The sequence below is a fragment of the Larus michahellis genome, chromosome 9, assembly GCF_964199755.1.
Source record: "Larus michahellis chromosome 9, bLarMic1.1, whole genome shotgun sequence".
Classification (NCBI taxonomy): Eukaryota; Metazoa; Chordata; class Aves; order Charadriiformes; family Laridae; genus Larus; species Larus michahellis.
Genome location: NC_133904.1, coordinates 20,582,033 through 20,602,105, shown reverse-complemented (window position 1 = coordinate 20,602,105; position 20,073 = coordinate 20,582,033). Strand labels below are relative to the sequence as shown.

The following is a 20,073-nucleotide window of genomic DNA, read 5'->3' as shown; positions in this document are numbered from 1 at the left end:
AGCAAATGGGCAGGCAATATACTGCAGAGTGAATATTGGCCCAAGTAAACTTGAGGAAACAATGGATTCCATCTAGAGACTTTAGAAATCATGAATCATGCTTTCCTAAGTGATAAACTTCAGAAATACCCATGCAGTGGGTCAGGGTGGTTATTGCACTTGCGAGTGCAGAGTGCGCCTTCCGAAGAGTCACCCGGGAGCACGGATTGCCTGGTAGGGCAGCAGAGAGTGCCTGACCCTCTGGCTATTGGAGATTAAGCAAATTAGCGGGACCTGCAGAAGGCTATAAACTGGTGGGAGTGACAGAAGATAACTGATGGGCAACCTTGAAAGGTGTTGCTCAGGAAAAAGTTCCCACAGGCCAGACCATTATTCATTGTGCCGGGCAGCCAGCTGCGGCGGATGCAGTAGGCGCAGCTTATGTGGTGTAGGAAGGCTGGAAATTCAGAGACCAAGCAGGGAGAATTGTGTTCTTAAAGGTGACTTTTAGCAAAGGTTAAAAGTAAAATCAGGTAATGGAGTGGCATATATTGTGCAGCTTTGCTTATATGCATTATAAGCATCAGCTTATATGGTGTAGAGGTTGCTTCAGTTGAGCACAGTACCCGATTTAAGACACTCCAGCCTCTCATTTTCCGCAGGCTTTTCCAGTGGAGGCAGCCGGTGCCCTTGGCCAGTGCTTTCTGGTGTGCTAACCCTGAATCACATCTCCATGCGCTGGAACAGGGGCTCCACCTCTGAAACACGTCAGGGTCTTGAGCTTGGCTGGTAGCACCAAGAAAAACTTCATTAATTCGTCATGAAATAGCATTTCAGAAACGTATTGGCTGTGTCTCTTGTGCATAGTTTGAGTCTTCAGAGGGTTATTCTAATGTTTACTGTGTTGGGCTAAAAATAAGCTAAGCTAAGCAGGTACATCTTTGGAATTTAAGCAAGCTAAGCACAGGCAAAACCAATGAAGTTGTATGAATATCTGTAAGCTTTGAGAGTAAGCAAAATTTTTTACTGAAATATAAAAAACATTAACGTGAGTTGCCTGCTCTGAATAAAAAAAAAAGTAGCTTGTACTAATTTGATAGGTCTCAATTCAGAAAAAGAAAACCACAAGCAAATATTAATGGAACCTAGGCACATATCTGAAATTAAGCAGGTGCTTAAATGATTGGCTGTACAGAAATGCGATGATTTAATTAGGATCTTATTACATTTGACAGGCATATCTGACTTTCAGGCTAGAGAGTGAGCAACAAGAAAAGCTAATTCTAAGTAAATGTGTCTGGATTCCAGTATGTGGCAGGAGGAAAAGCAGCTGCTTTCTGCACTGGATTTCACGAAGGGGTTTGTATCTCCTGTTAGAGCATTTCGTAAGATGAGTATTCCAGGCCTGCAAAACTCCCTAGGATCATTCAGCCAAGTGACTGTTTTAGAAAAAAAAAACAAAACAAAACAGTCTTTTTCCACCGTAAAGAAGTCATAGGCAAGGTTTTTCATTTGTTTTCTTTGTTGTTGATCTGCTAAGTCAAGTGCTGGACTTCACTTTCTCCACCAGTTGACAGTGAAACGAAACGAGGAATATGTGCTCTACTAGAGGTTCATTTGTTTGGCTTTTTTTCCAGTAAGGGGTGACTCATGATTTTTTTTGTCAGAGTACATAATATAGTGTATCAGGTTTAGTAGTTGCATTAGTACAATGAGCTGAAATCATTAAATTGATTCCACATGTGATAAATACCAGATTAAAACAGTCAGCAGCCCTTGTATATACCTTCCTATCTTTAATGTTGATAACATCATAGTAGTAAAAATCTTGAAAAGATAGTGAAATAATAATTCCATGAAAGCTGTTTGAGTAGCTGCACTGTTAGTTTGGCAAGAGTTCACTAATTACCCATGGTGTTTTTAGAACAGATAAAGGAAGTGAAATGTGAAATGAAAAATGAAAAGTCCCCAAAACTTCTTTTCCTCTGCCTGTTCCTCAAGTGTACAGTGGCCATTAAAAAGCCATCAAGAGTTCTGTTTTTCTGTTCTGGATCAGAAATACCGGTTGTTTTAGTATGGTTACAATTGATTTTAAGTACATTTCTGATTGTAGAATTTACCATAGAAAAATCATAGATTTATATAATAACCACTCTGATTAATTTAAAATTCAAACAGTAATAGCAAACGCAAAAGGCACCGTCTTGCTTACGGGTGGTAGCCGATAGTTAAGTTTAGAATCATCCAAATGCTTCGGTGATAGTTTCTTCAAAACAATGCCTGAATGTATGCTTGTCACGTATTTGGCTGTCTTTTAAAAATTCCTTCTGTCTTTAAGGGCATTAAGACATTTCTACCAGTATTCTGAAAGGTTTTCAGTGTCTTTTTGGCTGGTGAACTGAAAAAAAATGCAAACTATTACTTTGTTGATCTTGTTTTTAAACTGAACTGCATTATCAACTGAGAGTGTGCTCTGAAGGTATTGTTAAAAGTGCTCTGAAAACTTGTAAATCCCTGTAATTTATGTTCCTGTGGTCTCAACTGCTTCTTTCTGTCCTTCTGGTTTTAATTTGAATGCAGTCTTGTCTGGGTGTGTACCTGTAAAATTGTGTTTTTCCAAGTACAATTTACAGTCGTGACCCTAAGTTTTACAGTGTTCTAACCTTATAGGAGCTTCCTCCTATGCCGAAAAGCCAACTTTGGGTCAGACAGCTCTTTCATATTATAATTGTCTAATCGCGGTTACTTGGAACAGATCCGATTTTGACATTTTTTAGTTTATCACAAAGACTTTATAAGAATATCAAGTAAATTGGAAAGGTTCCTTTGCAGGAGAGCAGTAATAGCGTTGCCTTATTTCTTCAGATGTACACAGTTGTAAACTTAGCCTGCTTCATGACAACAGTCCCATTTATCTAAACAATTCTCCTTTTAGAGTCAATGGCGCTGATAGAAACTGAGATAAGAAATACAGATGGGAGGATCTTTCTGGGTCTCTACTTACTGAAACTCCTTGCTCTGCGGCTTACAATCACCTTTTCTTTTTTGGTGCCTGAGAATGCGTGGCAGACATCTACCATGAAACAGAGTCCTCCCTCATTGCCAGAGAGCACTCTAGTAAAGGATGATCAAGCTTCAGGGGGGTTTTACAGTCCTGGTGATCTCTTTCTTGATTATTTCCCCCCCCAAAGACACGCTTCCTACGTTTAAGTGGCAGGGGTTGGGGTTTTTTGTTTCGTAGCTCTAACTGACAGTAGTCCCTTTGCTATAATTCTTTGTCTTTTGAATGAAGGTATTAAATTATCTATTTTATTGGAATCTGCAGATAAATCCCCTTCTCATTTACTTACTGTCTTTTTGGGTGATACAGGAAAGAGAAGTTTCACAGCCTTATATTCTTTGTGTTCCTCTGCAATAAAAATAATACTTGGACGCTGAAACAGAAGTTACTTGGACTAAATGTTGTAAGCTTTATTTTTAGCGTTTGCTCCTCAGCCATGCTCATTTTTTTAGCATGACTTCAACACCCTTGGTGGTTAACAGGAAGAGAAGCACAGATAGATCACGTGTTTTAATTTTGTTACGTTTGTATTTTCAGATCATCGTACAGTCTGGCCGTCACCCCACAGTGCTGCAAAAACTATGCCAGTTGCCTTTCCAGTATTTCAGTGATCCTCGTTTAATCAAAGTGCTCTTCCCTTCGCTAATAGCTGCTTGTTACAATAACCCTCAGAACAAGATCATCCTGGAGCAGGAGATGAGTTGTGTTTTACTCGCCACCTTCATTCAGGTAGCTGTCGCAGTAACCTAACGGCGGTGTGTGGCGTAGCTGCAACGCTCTTCCTCGCCTTTGCTGTGTATATGGAAATCATTTGACTTTAGTAAAACAAGTAAACAGCATTGAAGTACTTTAAGATTCTCTGCAGCTCTTTTCAAACCACAGATTATGCCTGTACTTGAGGCATCTTATAACACTGAAAGGTTACCGAGTGGTTCAGGTTCTCACTGTCACATCCAGAATCCTGGTTTCATTAAAGTTACTGGATGTGCTAGGAAGATTTGGTGTAGATCCTGCTATTACAAGACAATTCTTAAAATATTTATTTTTTAAAAACTACCACACATATAGCATATCTGAAATAAGTATATTAATCTGTTTACATACAAATGTACAGTTGTATACTGTGTACAATAGATTTACAGAGAGAACTGAACAGAAGTGTATATATTTTATGCAGAAAATACACAGAACATATGTTACCGGTCTAATCTTGCAATCTTTATTTTTGACAGTAAGCCACTGAGGTCATTACGAATACTGTTTTGAATAAGGATTTACAGCATTTTTGTTCTCTTTGACTAAATTTATATGCTGTGCTTTATGTATCAGATTTTATGCATGCCTCATGTTTTCCATACATTTTATTGACTGTTTCCAATTAATAAATGCAGTTTTTGTAAATGCTCTACTATTAAAAAATAATATGCTTTTAGGAGTCTAGTAACTCTGTATCAGTCACCTGAAAGTTACTGTTGTTGATACAGAAACGTTAGGCAAACTCCTCTTCCTAATGCTTTACAGCTAGTCTAAGGGTAGGCTGCATGGGTTTGGGAGAAAAGGCACAAGAACTAAATATTTACTAAAAGTCTTAGCATAACATCAGACTTCTGAGTGCAACTACTTTTTATCCTTTTAATACCAAAAGAATTGCATAGGAGTTTAAAAAAAGTTTGGAACTTTAAAGAATTTGGAACTTAAAAGAATTTGCCATATAGTAATGAACTTTCGGTTAAATACAAAGCTAAAATTCATCTTTGACTTTCTTATAGTGAAACTACAGAGTTCAGTGTAAAAGTTGCAGTGGCAAAAAATAATTTAAGCATTATGAGTAAATGCAGCAAGTTTAGTTTGTTTTTTTCAGCCAAAAAACATGAAAGGTGGAGGAGAGTGTTCCCTATGTGAATAATTAAGGTTATTCACCTTGATTTCTGTGCTAGCAGAGAGAGAAAGGCATTTAAGTCCCCAGTACCTATGGCAAAGCGTATTTACAAGGGTCAATGTTATTAATTTGATTTCCAATTAGAGGTATATCTCAGATGCCAAGTCCACATACTATTCTTGCAGGCTTTTAAAAAAGGTCTTACATTAAATATGGAAGATCCTTGTGTGCTGTAAAGTGTCGTGTCTTTGCTGAGTTTACCGGTACTTCAGCATTTTACCCATTTTAACATCTAATCCCGAATGTTGCACGTGCACATGCACGCAGAGGATGATTCTGAAAGGAGCCGAGGAGTGGGGAGACACCCGCACGCACAGAGGAGACGTCCCTCTGGACTGTTATTTCAGTTCGCTGCTGTTTGTCGAGCAGATCTCTCATTTGCTTCGGTGGAAGGTTTGGGAAAGACTGAAAAATATTTCCCCTGAACTAGAAAATGAGATTCTTCCTGTGCCAGGGAATGCAAAAAGAAGTCCCATTTACGTAAAAGTTTGGTGGTGTGTACAAATATAACGCTTAAATATAGTGTGTTAAATATGTGCAGCGTAAATCAAAGGAAAATGATTGCTGGATTTTACTACGACCCCGCGTTACACCTTCCTACCAACAGATTTATTTCCATCATCTGAAGTTTGCATCATCCTTTTTATTTTTGTTAACTTCTGTCTCTAGATGTGCTGAAATAATTAAAAAAAAACATTTAGGTGTATCTCTGATATCAAATAATACCATCTCTGCTCAGTGACTACTCACTCGAATGAAAGATGGGATACTAAAAGCCCTCTCTGTACGCTGACTTGGAGAATCCTGAGTGTTTCCGAGGGAAGTTGGTGTCCTTGCTGACTCCAGAGGACGCAGCATCCTGTCAGATAGCAGCGGGGGTCGCGCATCGTGCTGGGCACTTAGAGTGACGGCCACCTCAGCTGGTGACACAGCTGGCCACAGGGCTGGCCAGAGCTCTGGGGAAGAATTGAGAATTCCTTCGCTTCACCTCAGGAGTCCAGGACCTCGAGCGCCTGGGTCATTGGGGAGCACAGCCAATGAAATCGGGATAACTCGAGAATTTTGGAAGAGCATATTTGGAGTCAGGACCATAAATCTAAAGCACCGTTTGTTTCAAAGAAACACAGCTATAGTAAATGTTCTCTTAAACGCAAAGTCATGATAATAACTATTTCCTAAGGAGATATTAAAACCTTGTTTTTTCTGTTGTGTATTAAAAGTATATTTTTTTTCCAAAAAGGTATAAATTAAAGGTATAAAAATCCACTATATATTATTTAAGTGCTGGCTGTATTCTGTTGTGATGTGTAGCAAACAAGGCAGAGTGTGTTAATTTACAGATTTCATAAAGTATTAGTAATTTTGAGTGACCGTGAAGACTTAAAAATGTTGTTTTAATTCCTCAGAGGTAAGATCTGAAAACCTGATGTCTTTTTTTGTTCTTTTTTTCCTCATAGGATTTTGCACAGAGTTCAGGCCAAATGGATAATCAGTTATCTCAGCAGAGGGGTATGTCTCCAGTTAAACGTAACAGTAGCAGTTGGGTAACAAAATGCGTGGATATTGTATTCTACTGTGATTTAAATGTTTTGAATCTGCATCAGGATGAAAGAAATACAGTAAATTGCAAAATGATTTCACAGTTTGGGGAGAAGGCACTCTAGCTTACGTTCTAACTTAAACATACATGTCATCCAGTCTGCTGCTCATCGCATCAGGAATTCAGTGTTAATCTTCATTAAATGCTCTGGGGTATCACGTCTTAAAATGTGATACTGTACCTGCACATATTTAATTAGCTGTCACAAAGGCTACCTTCAGAAGCTTTTGGTTGCAGAAGCCACTCAGCCATGCCAATACACCCGGGGAGCCAAAAATTAGTAAAATACTGTCCTGTAATTATCCTGTAAAGGTTGTCAGTTTACAGAAGAGTTGCATTTTTTTTTTCTTTCAGTTGTTGTAAATATTGTGTAAAATGCAGTTAACCTCTTTAGGCATAAACATTGGAAAGATTCTCAGCTAAGATGGCTATTACTTGTTAAACACGTCTAAAATTCAAGTGTGTTGATGGAAATCTGGTCTTGAGTCACCCGAATTTTGCATAAAGTACATTGCTCAGACCGTAGGTTCTCCCTAATGGCAAGCAGAAATCCACCACCGTTTTGCTGAGCATTTGACAGAAAATGAGCAGTTATAGGTTTAAAACATTGGCTTTGTGGTTAAAAATAAATCATAAAATATAAAATTAACATAAATTTATGGAGATTTTTACTGTCAACATAGTCTGAAGCAGCCTCATGCAGTATCTGCAGCACAAACTTTCCAGCATTGTGTTTGCATGAGAATCTACTTGAGAAACATCTAAAATTCAAGTGAAAAACTGCTTTTTATTTTCACTGTTCAAACTGGATGAACTTTTAAACAAAGATGACTATGTGGTGACATGTGAGTGTGATTTCTAAACATTCCCCGGTTGCAAAAATGCTGACTTAATGATAGTATAAGCAGGATTATTTTTATCCATTATATCACTCGAAGGACAGCATCCCCAAAAAACAAACATGAGCAGTAAAGCTGATGGGAATAAAGAAAATGTGAAAGCACAAACTGCATTGTTGGGTGCTGTGCTGCTGGAAGGGCCAGACCCCCCAAACCTGTGCACATTGTAGCCCTGTTCACGTCACCCGCAGCGCTCGTAGGAGTAAAAACTGCATTTATAACCTGTGAGCTTTGGGGGAATTGGGGAGCAAAACTCCTCCACGGCCTGTTGTGGAAAAAGAAGCTGCTGAGCCGGGAGAGCGCCGTGGAGGCTGCCCGAGCTCAGAGGAGGTTGAATTGTGAGTCTGAGAAGATAAAGTGTGTGACGATGTATAATGTTCCGATGCGTAAAGCAGAGCGCCTGATCCAACAGCTTAAAAATCTAAGCCTTTTGCTCATCAGAGCCCTCCGCCCCTGTTGTTAAAGCCAAACCTTGGAGTCCGGAGCTCCACAGAAGCATCACCCCACGATCCAGGCAGTCTTTGGTAGGCAGAGGCGGGTAAAATGACTTGAAGTCTCTCGAATTGGCTGCGCGTTCATTATTCTTGTTTTATTGCTATCTTATCTTAAGAGGGAATAACTCGGCAATTTTATGTTCTGTCTCCAACAGAAAAATTTTTCAATTCTCAAGATTATCTTGAGCTGTCCAACAGATTCCCCCGCCAGTCCTGGGAAGAAGCTCGACAGTTCTTCTTGAAAAAATGAGCGTTGTATTTGTTTTTAAAATCCCTACCATCGTCGTGCTGACCAGTTCCTGCTGACTACCTTCTCTAAAGGCTATCCCAAGAAGTTTTTTGATACTCTAAATACTTACGCTGTAGATACATAATTTGCACTATTTATATCCTGAGTACTGTAGATAACTTTCAAGTTCTGTTTTGTAATTTTGATAATTTGAGTTTGTTTCATTCGCATATCCTATTGTCATGATTTTGGGTATTTTCTACCCTGTGATGTGGTGGTACTTGCACTGCGGAACTGCTGAAATAAGATTGCAAATAGAGAAAATATGTTCTATATATCTTGTAATAAAATAACTTATTCTGTCTGTAGCGTGACCTCTGTTACAAATGTTGGTGTGTTTGAATTACCATAAGCGACACAAGGCTCCGAGAGAAGAAAGAAAAAAAAGGACTCCTAAGATGTCTGTCCAGTTAATCAAAAGTCTAATGAATTTGTCAGATTTGGCTCTGAGGAGAGTTCGTTTGTAATTTTTTTGGTGATTTGGGCTAAGTCATGTAATACCGGATTTTTTTAAAACCACGCGCTTTTTTAGCGTTTCGATACGACTTTAACAACGCCTGTTCAAACCTCCTGATGTTCTCTTTAACGCTGAAGGTTCCGTCAAGCGCAATTAAAACGTACAAACGGCGGCGTGTCTCGGCAAGGTTTATTCTCCGCCGGCGCTGAGGGGACGGGGCTTCCTCAGGGGCCGCGCCGGGCCCGGGCCGCAGGCGGCTCACGGCGGCGGGGACCGGGACCGCGACCGGCACCGGCCCCTCATGGCGACCGCCGGCCGCGGCCCCCTCGCCGCACCTGAGGCGGCGGCGATCCCGGCCCGCCCGGCGAGGCCGCGGCGGTGCCTGAGGCGAGGCCGCCGCCTGAGGGGGAGCGGGGCCCGGCGGGAACCCGGCCGCCTCGGGATGAGGCGATTTTCCCGCCCGGACGGACGCGGTGACCGCTGAGGGAACAGCTCGCTGCAGCCGAGCCCCGGGGGAGCGCAGGGAACTGAAACCCGGCCGGGACCGGAGCCAGGTAACAGCAGGGACCCCGCGGCGAGAGAGGGGTGGCGGGGAACAGGACACCCCCGTCCCACCTGTCCCCGGGCCCGGGGAGCCGCCCGCCCCGGCGGCAGCAGCGGAGCCCCGGCCTGAGGCGGCGCCGGCAGCCCGGGCTGCTCCCTGCGCCCCGACGGCAACAGCCGGGCGACCGTGCGGCCAACTCGGTCCCCGCACACCCGCCGCCTCTGCCCCTGTGGGTGGCGGGGCCGTTCCCACCCTGGCTCCCTGTAGCTCGGGGAGGGCCCGTTTCCCACCGGGCCCGGTTGCCCGGGGATGAGGCCGGTGCGGGGGGGGCGCGGTTAAGGCTGCCCCGGCCTGGCGATCCCGCCCGGGTACCGGGGAGGCAGCGACCCCCGCCGCGCTCCCAGGCGATGCCGAAGGCAGATAAGAAGCCGCCGCCCGCGTCTAGACGGGGGGGGACGGACCCAGGCGAGGGGACGGCCCGCCTCGCCGCCGCCGCCGCCTCGGAGAACCGCCGCGGCCGCGGCCCCGCAGGGCGGCAGGTGCGGGCCGGGCCCAGCTCGGCCCGGCCCGGCCCGGCCCGGCCCGGCGGGGCCGCTCCGAAAGGGAAACGCGCCCTCCGCCTCCCCGGCTATAAATACGCGGCCGCGGAGGGGAAAGCCGATTATCGCGGTGCGGGGAGGCCGGGACGGCAAAGCCGGGGCTGCGGGGCCGCCCCCGGCCCGACCCGCTCCGCGCCCGGGGGGGCTCCGCCGCCCTCCCGCCCCCGTTTTTGTTTCAATCCTTTCCTTGGCTTTTTTTCTTTTTTTTTTTTTTTATTAAGTCCAAAATATTTAATCCCACTATTCAACCGCTGACTCTGACAATAAATAACAATAACTTACTTTTGTTCGTTAAAGGCTCAAACAATCCGTCCTCCGTCCATTGATAACTTAACATTATTAGTACTGGTTTTCCCGGTAAAAAGTCTCGTTTCCGTGTCCCGTTTTTCCAGCGATCGTGCGGGCCCGGGCGAGGCATCGGCGTGAGATGAGGCTGGACGGCGCGGCTCCGCGGACGGAGGGCCGGGCCGGCTCCGCGGACGCGGAAAGGCGCGTACGCCGGGGGAGTCTCTCCCCCTTTTGTTTGTTTAGTTGTTTTTTTTTTTTTCCTTTTTTTCCCTTCCAAAAAGGGAAGAAAAGCCGCCCCCGGCGCAAGCGGCGGGTGAGGCAGCCTGTCACCGTGCCGGGCTCCAGCGGTGAAATCCGCGTTTCTTTGGGGAAAAGAAACATCGAAATCCGCAGGGAAAAAACCCAAAATAACGAAATAACCAGGGCGGGGGCTCTCTCTCCGGTCTGGTGAAGGCAGCGAGGATCCCGGTGTTTTTTTGGCCGTCAGTAACATATTTTTTTTGTTTGTTTTTAAATAAGAATAATTAAAAAACAAAGGCGTTTGTCCGGCGCTCTGGGAGCGGCCCGGGGCCGGGTGTCTCATGCAGGGAGCGCAGGCATGCGGAAGTCCCGCGGCGGCGGGCAGCCGGGCGGCCTCACGTCTCGGCCGGGCTGGGCACCATGCTGTTGGGGGTGTCGGGGAGCTGGGAGGACAGCGAGGTCACGTCGCTGCCGGAGGAGGTGCCCAAGGAGCCGGACTCGGAGAAGGAGACCTGGGGGAGCAGCGGCGGTAAGGGCCCGGCGCGGTGTCCCCCTTCCCCCGACCCGTCCCCCCTCTCGCAGCGCCCGGGACGGGGCACCCCCGGCGCCCGACGGGGCGGCGCGGTCCGGCGGGGCTCGCTCGGTGCGGCGGGGCTCACCAGCTGCTGGAAGGCGGCGGGCTGCTCCAGGTCGCTCTGCAGGGCGAACTCGCTGAGCGCTTTCCAGGGCGGCTGGTAGGTCTGGACCTCCACGGCGCTGCCCTGCACGGCGCTTTCGTGGCGGATGGGGCTACCGGCCACCAGCGGCGTCCCGGTGAGACCCTGCAGGCTCTGCGGGCAGACGGGGGGGGCTTCAGCCCGGGATACACACACATCCCCCCTCCCAACCCCCGCCACTTTCCTCCCCGTCGGGGCGGGCGGGCGCTCACCGTCTTGTCGCTGTGCTGCTGCTGCTGGAGCTGCTTCATGAGGATGGATTTTTTCTTGTCCTTGCAGCGCTTGTTCTGGAACCAGACGCGGATGACGCGGGGGCTAAGCCCCGTCATCTCCACCAGCTGCTCCTTCATCAGGGCGTCGGGGCGCGGGTTGGCGGCGTAGCAGGTCCGCAGCGTGTGGAGCTGCTTCTCGTTCAGCACCGTCCGGACGCGGGTGGTCTTCTCCGCCGCCTTATGCGCAGCCGGCCGCGGGGCGGGCGGCCGCCCGGGCACCGGCTCTGCGGCGGGGAGGGCGCGTACCATCAGCGCCGCCCTCCGCACCCCCCCCGCCTTCCCCGTTACCCCCCCTCCTCCCTCCGCCGCCCGCCCGCCCGCCCCGAGGGGGAGCCGGTACCTGCCAGGTGGGCGGCGGGCGGCGGCGGCAGCGCGGGGCTGCGCGGCCCGCGGGCGGCGGCGGTGCCGTCGTGGTTGTGCCCGTGGTCGGCGCGGCAGAGCAGGTCGCGGTCCCGCAGGCAGAACTGGTCGCCGGGCAGCAGCTGCCGGCCGCAGGCGGCGCAGCGGAAGCACTCCAGGTGATAGACGTGGTCGCGGGCGCGCATCACCAGGTCGCTGCTGCTGAAGGACGCCCGGCACTGGGCGCACTTGATGCCGAAGAGCCTGGGGGGAGGCGAGGCGGCGTCAGGGCCGTCGGGGCGGCCGGTTTTCGTTTGGGGGAAATTCGGGTTTGTTTTTATTTTTAAGGGGCTTGTTGTGCTTTCTCGGTTATTTCGGGGTCACCTGCTGTAGTCCCGCTTGCAGTAGGCCTTGCCGTCCCGCAGGAAGCATGTGCAGGTCTCGTCCAGGGGCTGCCCGCACTCGGCGCACTTGAGGCAGGCGACGTGCCACTCCAGGTCCGGCGACACCCGCAGCAGGAAGGGGTCCTGGATGCGGCCCCCGCAGCCCGCGCACAGGGCCAGCCCTGGCCGCCCTGCCGGGAGCGAGCGGGGCACGGTCAGGGGCAGCGACGGGCCAGAGCAGAAGCGCCAGGAATTAGGGAATGACACTGGGTTTTTTTTTCTTATTCTTATCTTTCTTTTTTTTTTTTTTTCAAAACAGTAAGAAAGAGAAATAAGGACAGAAAGACAGAGAGAAAGAAAGGATGGAAACGCAAAAGAAATAAATGCAAAAGAAAGAAAAGAAACGCAAGAGAAATAAATACATACAGAAATTAAAAGAAAATAAAAGGAAAAAAAACCAGCCAACCAAAACAATCAAAAAAAACCTCCAGAAACTTGATCGAGATAAATAAATGCAGAAAGAGACATAAAAGTACAATTTCGGGAAAGAAAATAAAAGCAGAAACGACAAAAGCTGAGGAAAAACTGAAAGAAAGGAAAAGAAATAAAAACGGAATGACAGAAAGAGAAACAAAACCAGCGGAAAAAAACAGACGCAGTTAAAACGGGAATGTGGACAAACGAAAGCAGTAAAACACAAGAAATTAAAGAGAGAGAAAGAGAAATAAAACCAAACAAAACCAGAAGAACAGAAAGAGAAAGAAATAAATAAAAACGGAAAGAGAAGTTAAAAAAAAAGAAGACAAACCGAAACACGGAAAGAGAGAAAAACAGACAAACGGTAACGCGGGCAGGGAAGGGAAGGAAAGAAAGAAAAAGCACAGGGGGAGACAGAAGAAACGGAAACGGCGGAAAGGGACGAGACCGGCGTCGCGGACAGCAGCAGGGACAGGCGCTCGGTAAGGAGCGGGGCCGGGGAGCGCGGGGCGCGAACGGCAACGGCGGCACCGGCGGCACCGGCGATGCCAGGGGCCAAGCCCGAGTCCGCCCGCGCCCTCCGCAGCCCTTCCCGGGCGCTGTCACCGCGCCCGCGGCTCCGTGCCGGCGCGGCGGCCGCCCGACGGCAGCGCGGAGCCCGGCCCCCGCCGCGTCCCGCAGCGCCCCGCGCCCGCCCTGCCCGCACTTACTCTTGGAGGGCTCCCCCATGGCGCCCGGGAGCGGCCGCGGGAGGAGGATGTCCACCATGCGGGCGGCCCCCTGCGCACCGGCCGGCGATGCGGGGATGCGGGATGCGGCGCGGCCGCTCCACCACTACCCGCGGCCGCGCGGGGCGGGGGCCGCGCCCGCCCCCCCGGGCCCGCCCCGCCGGGGCCGCGCCGTGATGTCAGCGCGCACCGGCCGCGGGGGGGGGGGGGCGGCGCTGACCTCACCGCGCGGCCCCCAGAGGCGATTGGCGGCCGCGGGGAGGGCGCCCGCGGATTGGCCGTGGTGAACAATGGGCGCACGGCGGGGCGCGCAGCGGTGCGGAGCGGCGCGGACTCCCCAGGCCGCCCCCGCGGGAAACCGGCGTGGCGCGGACCCGGCGGCGGCGGCGGCTCGGACGGGGCGGGTGCGCCCGGTGCGCTGCGCGGGGGGGAAGCGCCTCATCCGCGGGGTGGCGGGTCCTCTCCTCAGCGCTCCGGGCAGCACGGTACCCGCCCGCCGGACCCTCCGACCGCCCGGCGCGGTGCGGTGCGACCTGGCCCTGTCCGCGGAGGGGACGGCGGCGTCGGCAGCCCGAGGGGATGGACATTCATTTTAGCTTTTTTCCCCCCGTTTTCCCTATTATTTTCCTTGACTTTTATTTCGCCTTTTATTTTTTCCTTATTTCCCTTTTTCTGCTCTTTCCGTTCTCTTTCGCCTTTTATTTCGTTGTCCCTGCGTTCCGGCGTGCCGCAGGCAGGTGCCCGCGGACGGGCGCGGTGGGGCAGTCCCTGGCACTGCGCGGAGGCGCATCCCCGCGGCAGGCGGGCAGGGGGATCCGCGGGGGACGCCGGCTCAAGGCTGCGCGCCCGCGAAGCGATTCCCTGCGGGAGACGGTGCGCGGGAGAGCCGCCCCGACGGACCTGAACGTGACTGCCGGCATCGTCAGGGCGGCCGTCCCGGGCAGCAGCCACCTGATGAGTTGAAATTAGAGGGAAAAATAGTATTTTACCACACTTTCATGCACCTGATCCTGTGCTGCTCCTGCAGCTGAACCTCTCTTCTTGCTTTTTTACCCCTTCTATTCATTTTTCCTCCCTCTTTCCCCCCAGTCTTCCAGTGCATGAGCAGAAAAATAGGGAGAGCACTTCAGCGGCCTTTGACTCTGTTTTAAATTCCCAAAGACTGTGCAGCACAGCGGCACGAGTAGCTCAAAAGGTCCATGAAAGCTTGTATGTGCTGGAATTGAGATTGCTCCTGTCTTAGGGCTTCGGTCCTGTTCCTCCCCGCCACACAATCACCCTTTTAATTTTGCACACAGAATTTGACAGGCATAGACTGGCTCGGGAAGGACACAGTGACTTTAAATTTTGGCTCAGGAAGGGCAGGCTGTGCTCATTTTGCTCGGAGCAGAGAGGCAGGGTGGGTTTTCCAGCCGAAGCACTTGTTTTTTGTGCGAGTCAGGCACCCTGTTGGTATGAAGCCCCAGAAGCTGAGGAGGGGAAGAGGAGAATTTGGATAACAGGCGTTTGACTATTTGACCCATTCACACACCCTGACCACAGCCTCTGCCACGACTTTCAGGACCCCAAATGCTGAAAGCAAACATGTTTTTTTTGGCAAAAAGTTTGCGCTGGAGCCGAGGATGGCGTTTGGGGTACCCAATTCATGAGGGGCATGTGTCACCAGGGGATTTTGGCACCCCTGCCCACCCCTGTACATGCAAAGATGCAGAGGTGCAGTGTGACAATGACATCGTCTGGGCAGGGTGAGCCCATGTGTCCCCTGCCTGTGTGGCAGTGGCAGGGTGGCCATGGTGCCTGTTTGTGTTTGTGGTCTGACTGTTGCCTGCCATTAGCGTGGCTTGTTTGCCAGCAGCAGAGCTGAGCTGGGAGGTAAGCGATGCGAAGGGCATTGGAAAAGTTTGTCAGTCTCTTCAAACTGGGGTGACCCTGTGGTGATGGGAACCTCCACAGCACTGCCACAGCCGTGGGGTGGCACGGAGTGTCCTGCCCATGTCTGGGCACCTGACAGGAAAGGGGGTGCAGGAGGGTGACTTCAGTCTGAGCCGGAATCCACGGAGTCCTGAGTGAGTCAGTATCTGCATGTGTTAACAATAAAATGCAAAAATAAAATGTCAGGGTGATAGGAGAATGAGACGGGTCTAAGAATACAGCAGCTTGGCAGGGATGCTCCATGTTGCATCACCCTTTTCTCACTCAAGGGCAGGGTCCTCCCAAACGTCCCACCAGTTTAGGAACAGGAAAGGTTACAGCTGAGCCAGCCAAACTTTTCCCATGCAGTCACACCTGTGTCGGTACTGCGCCAGCACCCTGACACGGTGGGACTGGGCTGGGTTTGTGACCGGGCAGGTAGGAGCGGGGTGGGCAGTGCTGCAGGGGCAGTTTAGTAGAAAACCCTCAAAAGGGACTTGCCAGGGAAATGCTGGAAGCCCCTGAACTTCCCCTAGGTGATGTATGAAAAACTTTAAAATGACTACAGGTAATGCTGAGAGGCATAAAACCAGCCCAATACCACCACGTTTTATAAACAGGTTAATTCTTGGTTCATTTGGCGGGGGTTAAGGGGAAACACCTCATAAAATCATAGAATAATTCAGGTCAGGAGGGATCTCTGGAAAACCACTTTCAGGTCACTTGGAAATGCTGGAAGCGTTTGCTAGTCAAAACCGAATGCAATCTCTGCTGCCACACCAATTACTCCTTGCTCTCCTCCACCCAGTGCCCAGAGTTTCCAACTGCTTTCGGGGCGATTCCGGTTGGGTTTGGCGCGAGAGGGGCTGCCTGGCCGCAGGGCAAGACCAGCTAACAGCGCTTCCCACTCTCCACGGAGCAAGGATTTGGGTTTCGCTCCCAAATAGAAATGCAAGTTCCCTCTAGAAAGGGGAAACGGTAACAATTTTTTTGTTTGCAGCAGATTGCAAAGGCAGTAAATGCTGATTCTTTCAGAGCCAGCCATGGATTAAGTCCATTATAAAATTAAAACAGATGGAAGACAATTTCACTTACATTACAAAAAAGGACAGGAACCATCTGCAATAAGATTTAGCATTGCAAAGCTATTGTTATCATGTTACCATTAAAACCTTTGATGAAGGGTTTTCTTTTCTTTCATAAACTTGTTCACATGAAACAAATGTTTTATTTATCCTTCTTCCTAAGATAATCATATTTTATTTACAAAGATGACATCTCTCAAAAAAACCCAGCTCTTGGTTCTAACAGAACATTTGAAAACAAAGAAATGTAAAACTCCAGCGTTGAACCATTGGGGGCTTCAATGGGGAGGATGTAGCAAAAGGAGAATTCCCTGTCCATTTTTCCTTTAAAAACATTTCCTTGTGTTTGGGGACAATGTCTGATACTGAAAATAGATAATTAATGAGATAATGGGATACTGCATGTCACCTCCTGTCCAATGGGATTATCTGATGGCTAATTATGGACAGATTGTGATTAATGTGATTATGGATTGGATATTAATCTGATTTTGGATTGATCTAGTTATGTTTTAGTCTGCTCCAAATGGTTAATTGGATCTGAGATAATAGAAATGCAGCTTGCACCAGATTTTGCCACATCAGTTGATGAAGTATCTTTTGATCTGGGTGGGTTGCGAACAATAAATTATTTACAGCTGTTGAGAAAATGACTCTTCCTTAGAATGTAGTCATTCATTTTATTTTCGAGAGCCTTTGAAAACAAAATCAATATCCTTTTTAAAAGGAGATGTTGACAAAAGAAAGGCACGTACATAACTCACAAACAAATGTGACGAAATTAAACAGTGGTTAACCCGGTGGCCTAATGTCTGGTGATGCATTTGAATTGCTATGTGGAGCTTTGGGCTCAATTCTTCTGAGACCAGCAGGGGTTGGGAGCATTGCAGGGGAAGAGGGCCCAGCTCTGGGGAAAGTGGTGTTGCACAAGAGCTACTGCCAGCCCTGCTATTGATTAAGAATCAGCCATGGTAAAATGGCAAAGGCAGCCCTTACCATTTTTTCCCCTCTGGTTAAGACGGATTCAGAAAGTTCAAGGGCGCAGAAAGGACTCGTTGGCCCATCTCATCCTTCATACTGCACCATGCAATTGGACCCAGTATTATTATTTTTTCCCTGCGCAGTGAGCCTGTTAACTTACGATTGACCTCAGTCATGTCTCCCAGAGATGCATCTGGTCTTGATGCAGCCTGCCAGTGTGGGAGAGCTGCCCCACTCCCTGCAAAGCCATCCTGCTTGTTAACTACTTTCACTGAAATGGCAAATTAAGTGTATATTTTAGGTTCAAGCCCCAGCCACTGGATCTTGTTATGCCATTATCTGCAGGATTAAAGGCAACGGGCAAGTTGCAGAATCTTGGGCTTTGTGACAGGGCAAGTGGGAGGTGCCTTAGCCTTTGTCACCGGGTGGCATAAGCAGCAGGTGACTTCACCAGAAGGTGCTCCTCTCTCAACAGGCTTTGCAATAAAAATATCAAAAATCAAGTATGTCCCAAAACACTGAAAACAGAGGCCTATTGCAGCTGCTGTGCTTAGCACTGAAGTGTTATTCCCTAAGCTGAAACTGAAGGAAAAAAGGAAAAAGCAACTTTCCCTGAAGTGATTGCAGGTGTGGAAAGGGCCCTTCCCCTGGGGTGATTTTACGCACTGGCTGTCCCTGCCTCTGCAGGAATGGCTTGGGATGGCAGGAGCGGGAATACAGTGGCATCTGGATTCCTTTCCAACAGCATAGCGGGCAGAAAAAGCAGCTACCTGTTTAAAAAATAATGCTGCTGTAACCCGGCAGAGAATTTTACACGCATCTCCCATTAGCGACAAGGCAAGCTGTGTGCTGGAGGAGGGCAGCAGGTCGCAAAACACCCATGGCGGGTGTCTGCAACTAGGAGGGGACCAGAGCTCTCCCCACTGGCTTTACTTCCCTCGTCCTCCGCACAAACCTCCACTGCTCCCAGGCAGGACAAGCTGCCTTCCAAGGTAACCTGAGCCTTCGCTTCCAGGAGGCTACAAGGGTCCCTTTTCACCTGTGACCTTGGCAGAAGGAGCTTTTTTTACTCCTCTGGTGATCTTGTTCTCTAGAAATATGCAGCAAATGTGATGCTGCTCTCTGACTCCTTGTTGCTTGACTGGCACATGGAAGTGATTAGCAAGTGAGAGGAGTTTATAAGAAAGGGAAAACACCTGCCTGTGGTGCTGTTGTAGGTTGGGTATCAGTAGAAAGGTTGTCTCTGCTGTCTGGTGGTTTTGGGGTAGCTCTTTCCTCTGTCCCCTAATGAGGAAAAAGGGCTCATGGTGTTGTCCCCTTCCAGAGGGCTGCCCTGAGGCCTTCTGAAAGACAAGCTGCTGATCCTAGACAGGCAGGTGAGTGGTTGTAAGGTGACCTGGGCAGAGCATTAAGCACATCTGTGGTGGTGTTTTATTATAGAGGAACTCAAGTGTCAGACATGTTGAGATGTATTTTTGTGCCAGCAAGGATGAGGAGCAGAGAATAGGACCCCAGGAAGATGTGTCCCACGTTGTGCAGAGGGTCCCGTATTTGTGGCTGTGGGAAGGGGCGAGTGCCAGGGGACAGGAGATGTCCTGGGGTGGCCAAACCACTTTGGTCATGTGACCTTGCAGTGCTTGGGCATGAAATGCTTCAGCAAGCAGAGATCTTTGCTGCTGCTGCCGCTTCTGAGGTGGGGTTTTGTCCTGTCCTGGTACTGGGCTGCGGGTCCTGCCAGTCAGCTCAGAGAGCCCCGCTGAGCCGTAAGCAGGTTGCAGTTGCTTTAACGTTATTGGATTTTGACAGATTAAGAGGCGAATCCTTTCGTGTGTTGGGGAAGCTTCCCAAATGAAGCTCTTTTAATTTATCTGAGTCAGCTATCCCCAGGGCGGCCACAGGAGGAGTAGGCTAAGGATGACCTGTGACAGAGGGGACCATCATAGCAGTAATAAAAAAATTCCTGCCCTTCACTAAATCCCTTAGTCATGAGGCTGTATTAGCTGGATTCCATATGTTTTAATTAGGAATTATGTATTTTAAGGGAACTGAAATCCGATTCTAGTGGAGACAGGATTACATATTTGTAATGGTTCTTGTTTCATTTGGCTTTTGTAGAGATACCAGTACAGGTACCTGCTCTTGTTTGCAATCAGATTTCTTGAAGTTTGAGTAATCTGTGTTATTGATTTCTTTTTTTTTTCCTCTTTCTTCCCCCACTCCCAATTGTGTGGAAAAAATGTAATTCCCTTTCCAATGCAGAAATTGGGTCAGCAGATCCTAATGAAATAATCCTGGATAACAATGCACCATACAAGGATCTGCTTCCACTAATTAATGACTCATTTTTCTTTCAAAATACAAAGTAGTATCCTCTGCCTGCAGTGGACAGGGACTCCACCTTCAGCGGCACCTGTTTGTTGTGTGTTTTACCATTTTTATTATTGCCGTGCCCTAGGTGGGAAGGTCAAACAGAAAAAAGCTTTTTGCCACGGTTGAGCTAATATGGATCATGCTGATATAATCCCTACCTGATTACAGTTATAAGCTCCTAAAACACTGGCCATAAGTGATAAAGACTTCCTTTGTGCTTCAGGGTGTAATCCGCATCAAGCCAGTTTCAATAAGGATTACATGCATCTGAAGTGTCGCTGAGGTTTTGAATCAAAATTATAAACAGAAAACATAATAAAAAGCCTGTCGCGTCTCTGGATTGGTGACACTACCCCTTGAAATCTGACCTAAAGGGTGGCGATGTCACTCTGCTCATGAAAATACCATGTAGGCTATTAAGC

General features: G+C 48.7%; 2 protein-coding genes across 7 annotated transcripts in view; one reads left to right on the top strand and one right to left on the bottom strand.

The window, feature by feature from the left end:
* Positions 1–8,890, top strand: part of SCAPER (S-phase cyclin A associated protein in the ER) — a 164,389-nt gene extending 155,499 nt beyond the window's left edge. For 5 of the 6 annotated variants that reach the window (XM_074599600.1, XM_074599598.1, XM_074599597.1 and 2 more), the window contains 3 exons: positions 3,578–3,769; positions 6,437–6,488; positions 8,128–8,890. In XM_074599600.1, coding sequence (XP_074455701.1) covers positions 3,578–3,769; positions 6,437–6,488; positions 8,128–8,222 — 339 coding nt within the window. In that variant the 3' untranslated portion in view covers positions 8,223–8,890. The remainder of the gene's footprint in view (positions 1–3,577; positions 3,770–6,436; positions 6,489–8,127) is intronic. The other variant, XR_012588928.1, reaches the window with a different exon arrangement.
* A 1,712-nt stretch (positions 8,891–10,602) lies between these two features.
* ISL2 (ISL LIM homeobox 2) lies at positions 10,603–13,344 on the bottom strand. Its single transcript, XM_074600539.1, has 6 exons — positions 13,287–13,344; positions 12,101–12,290; positions 11,718–11,980; positions 11,318–11,601; positions 11,049–11,219; positions 10,603–10,901 (listed from the first exon to the last, which is right to left on the bottom strand). The coding sequence occupies exons 1-6, from the start codon at positions 13,342–13,344 to the stop codon at positions 10,785–10,787; spliced, it is 1,083 nt and encodes a 360-aa protein (XP_074456640.1). The 3' UTR covers positions 10,603–10,784.
* Positions 13,345–20,073: the final 6,729 nt, after the last annotated feature.

Excerpts from the sequence above, each read along its gene's own strand:
- ISL2 (XM_074600539.1), bottom strand. The coding sequence starts at position 13,344 with ATGGTGGACATCCTCCTCCCGCGGCCGCTCCCGGGCGCCATGGGGGAG. Across the intron at positions 12,291-13,286 it reads CATGGGGGAGCCCTCCAAGA|GGCGGCCAGGGCTGGCCCTG; the intron begins GTAAGTGCGGGC and ends CGCTCCCGGCAG. Across the intron at positions 11,602-11,717 it reads GCCCGCCGCCCACCTGGCAG|AGCCGGTGCCCGGGCGGCCG; the intron begins GTACCGGCTCCC and ends TCCCCGCCGCAG.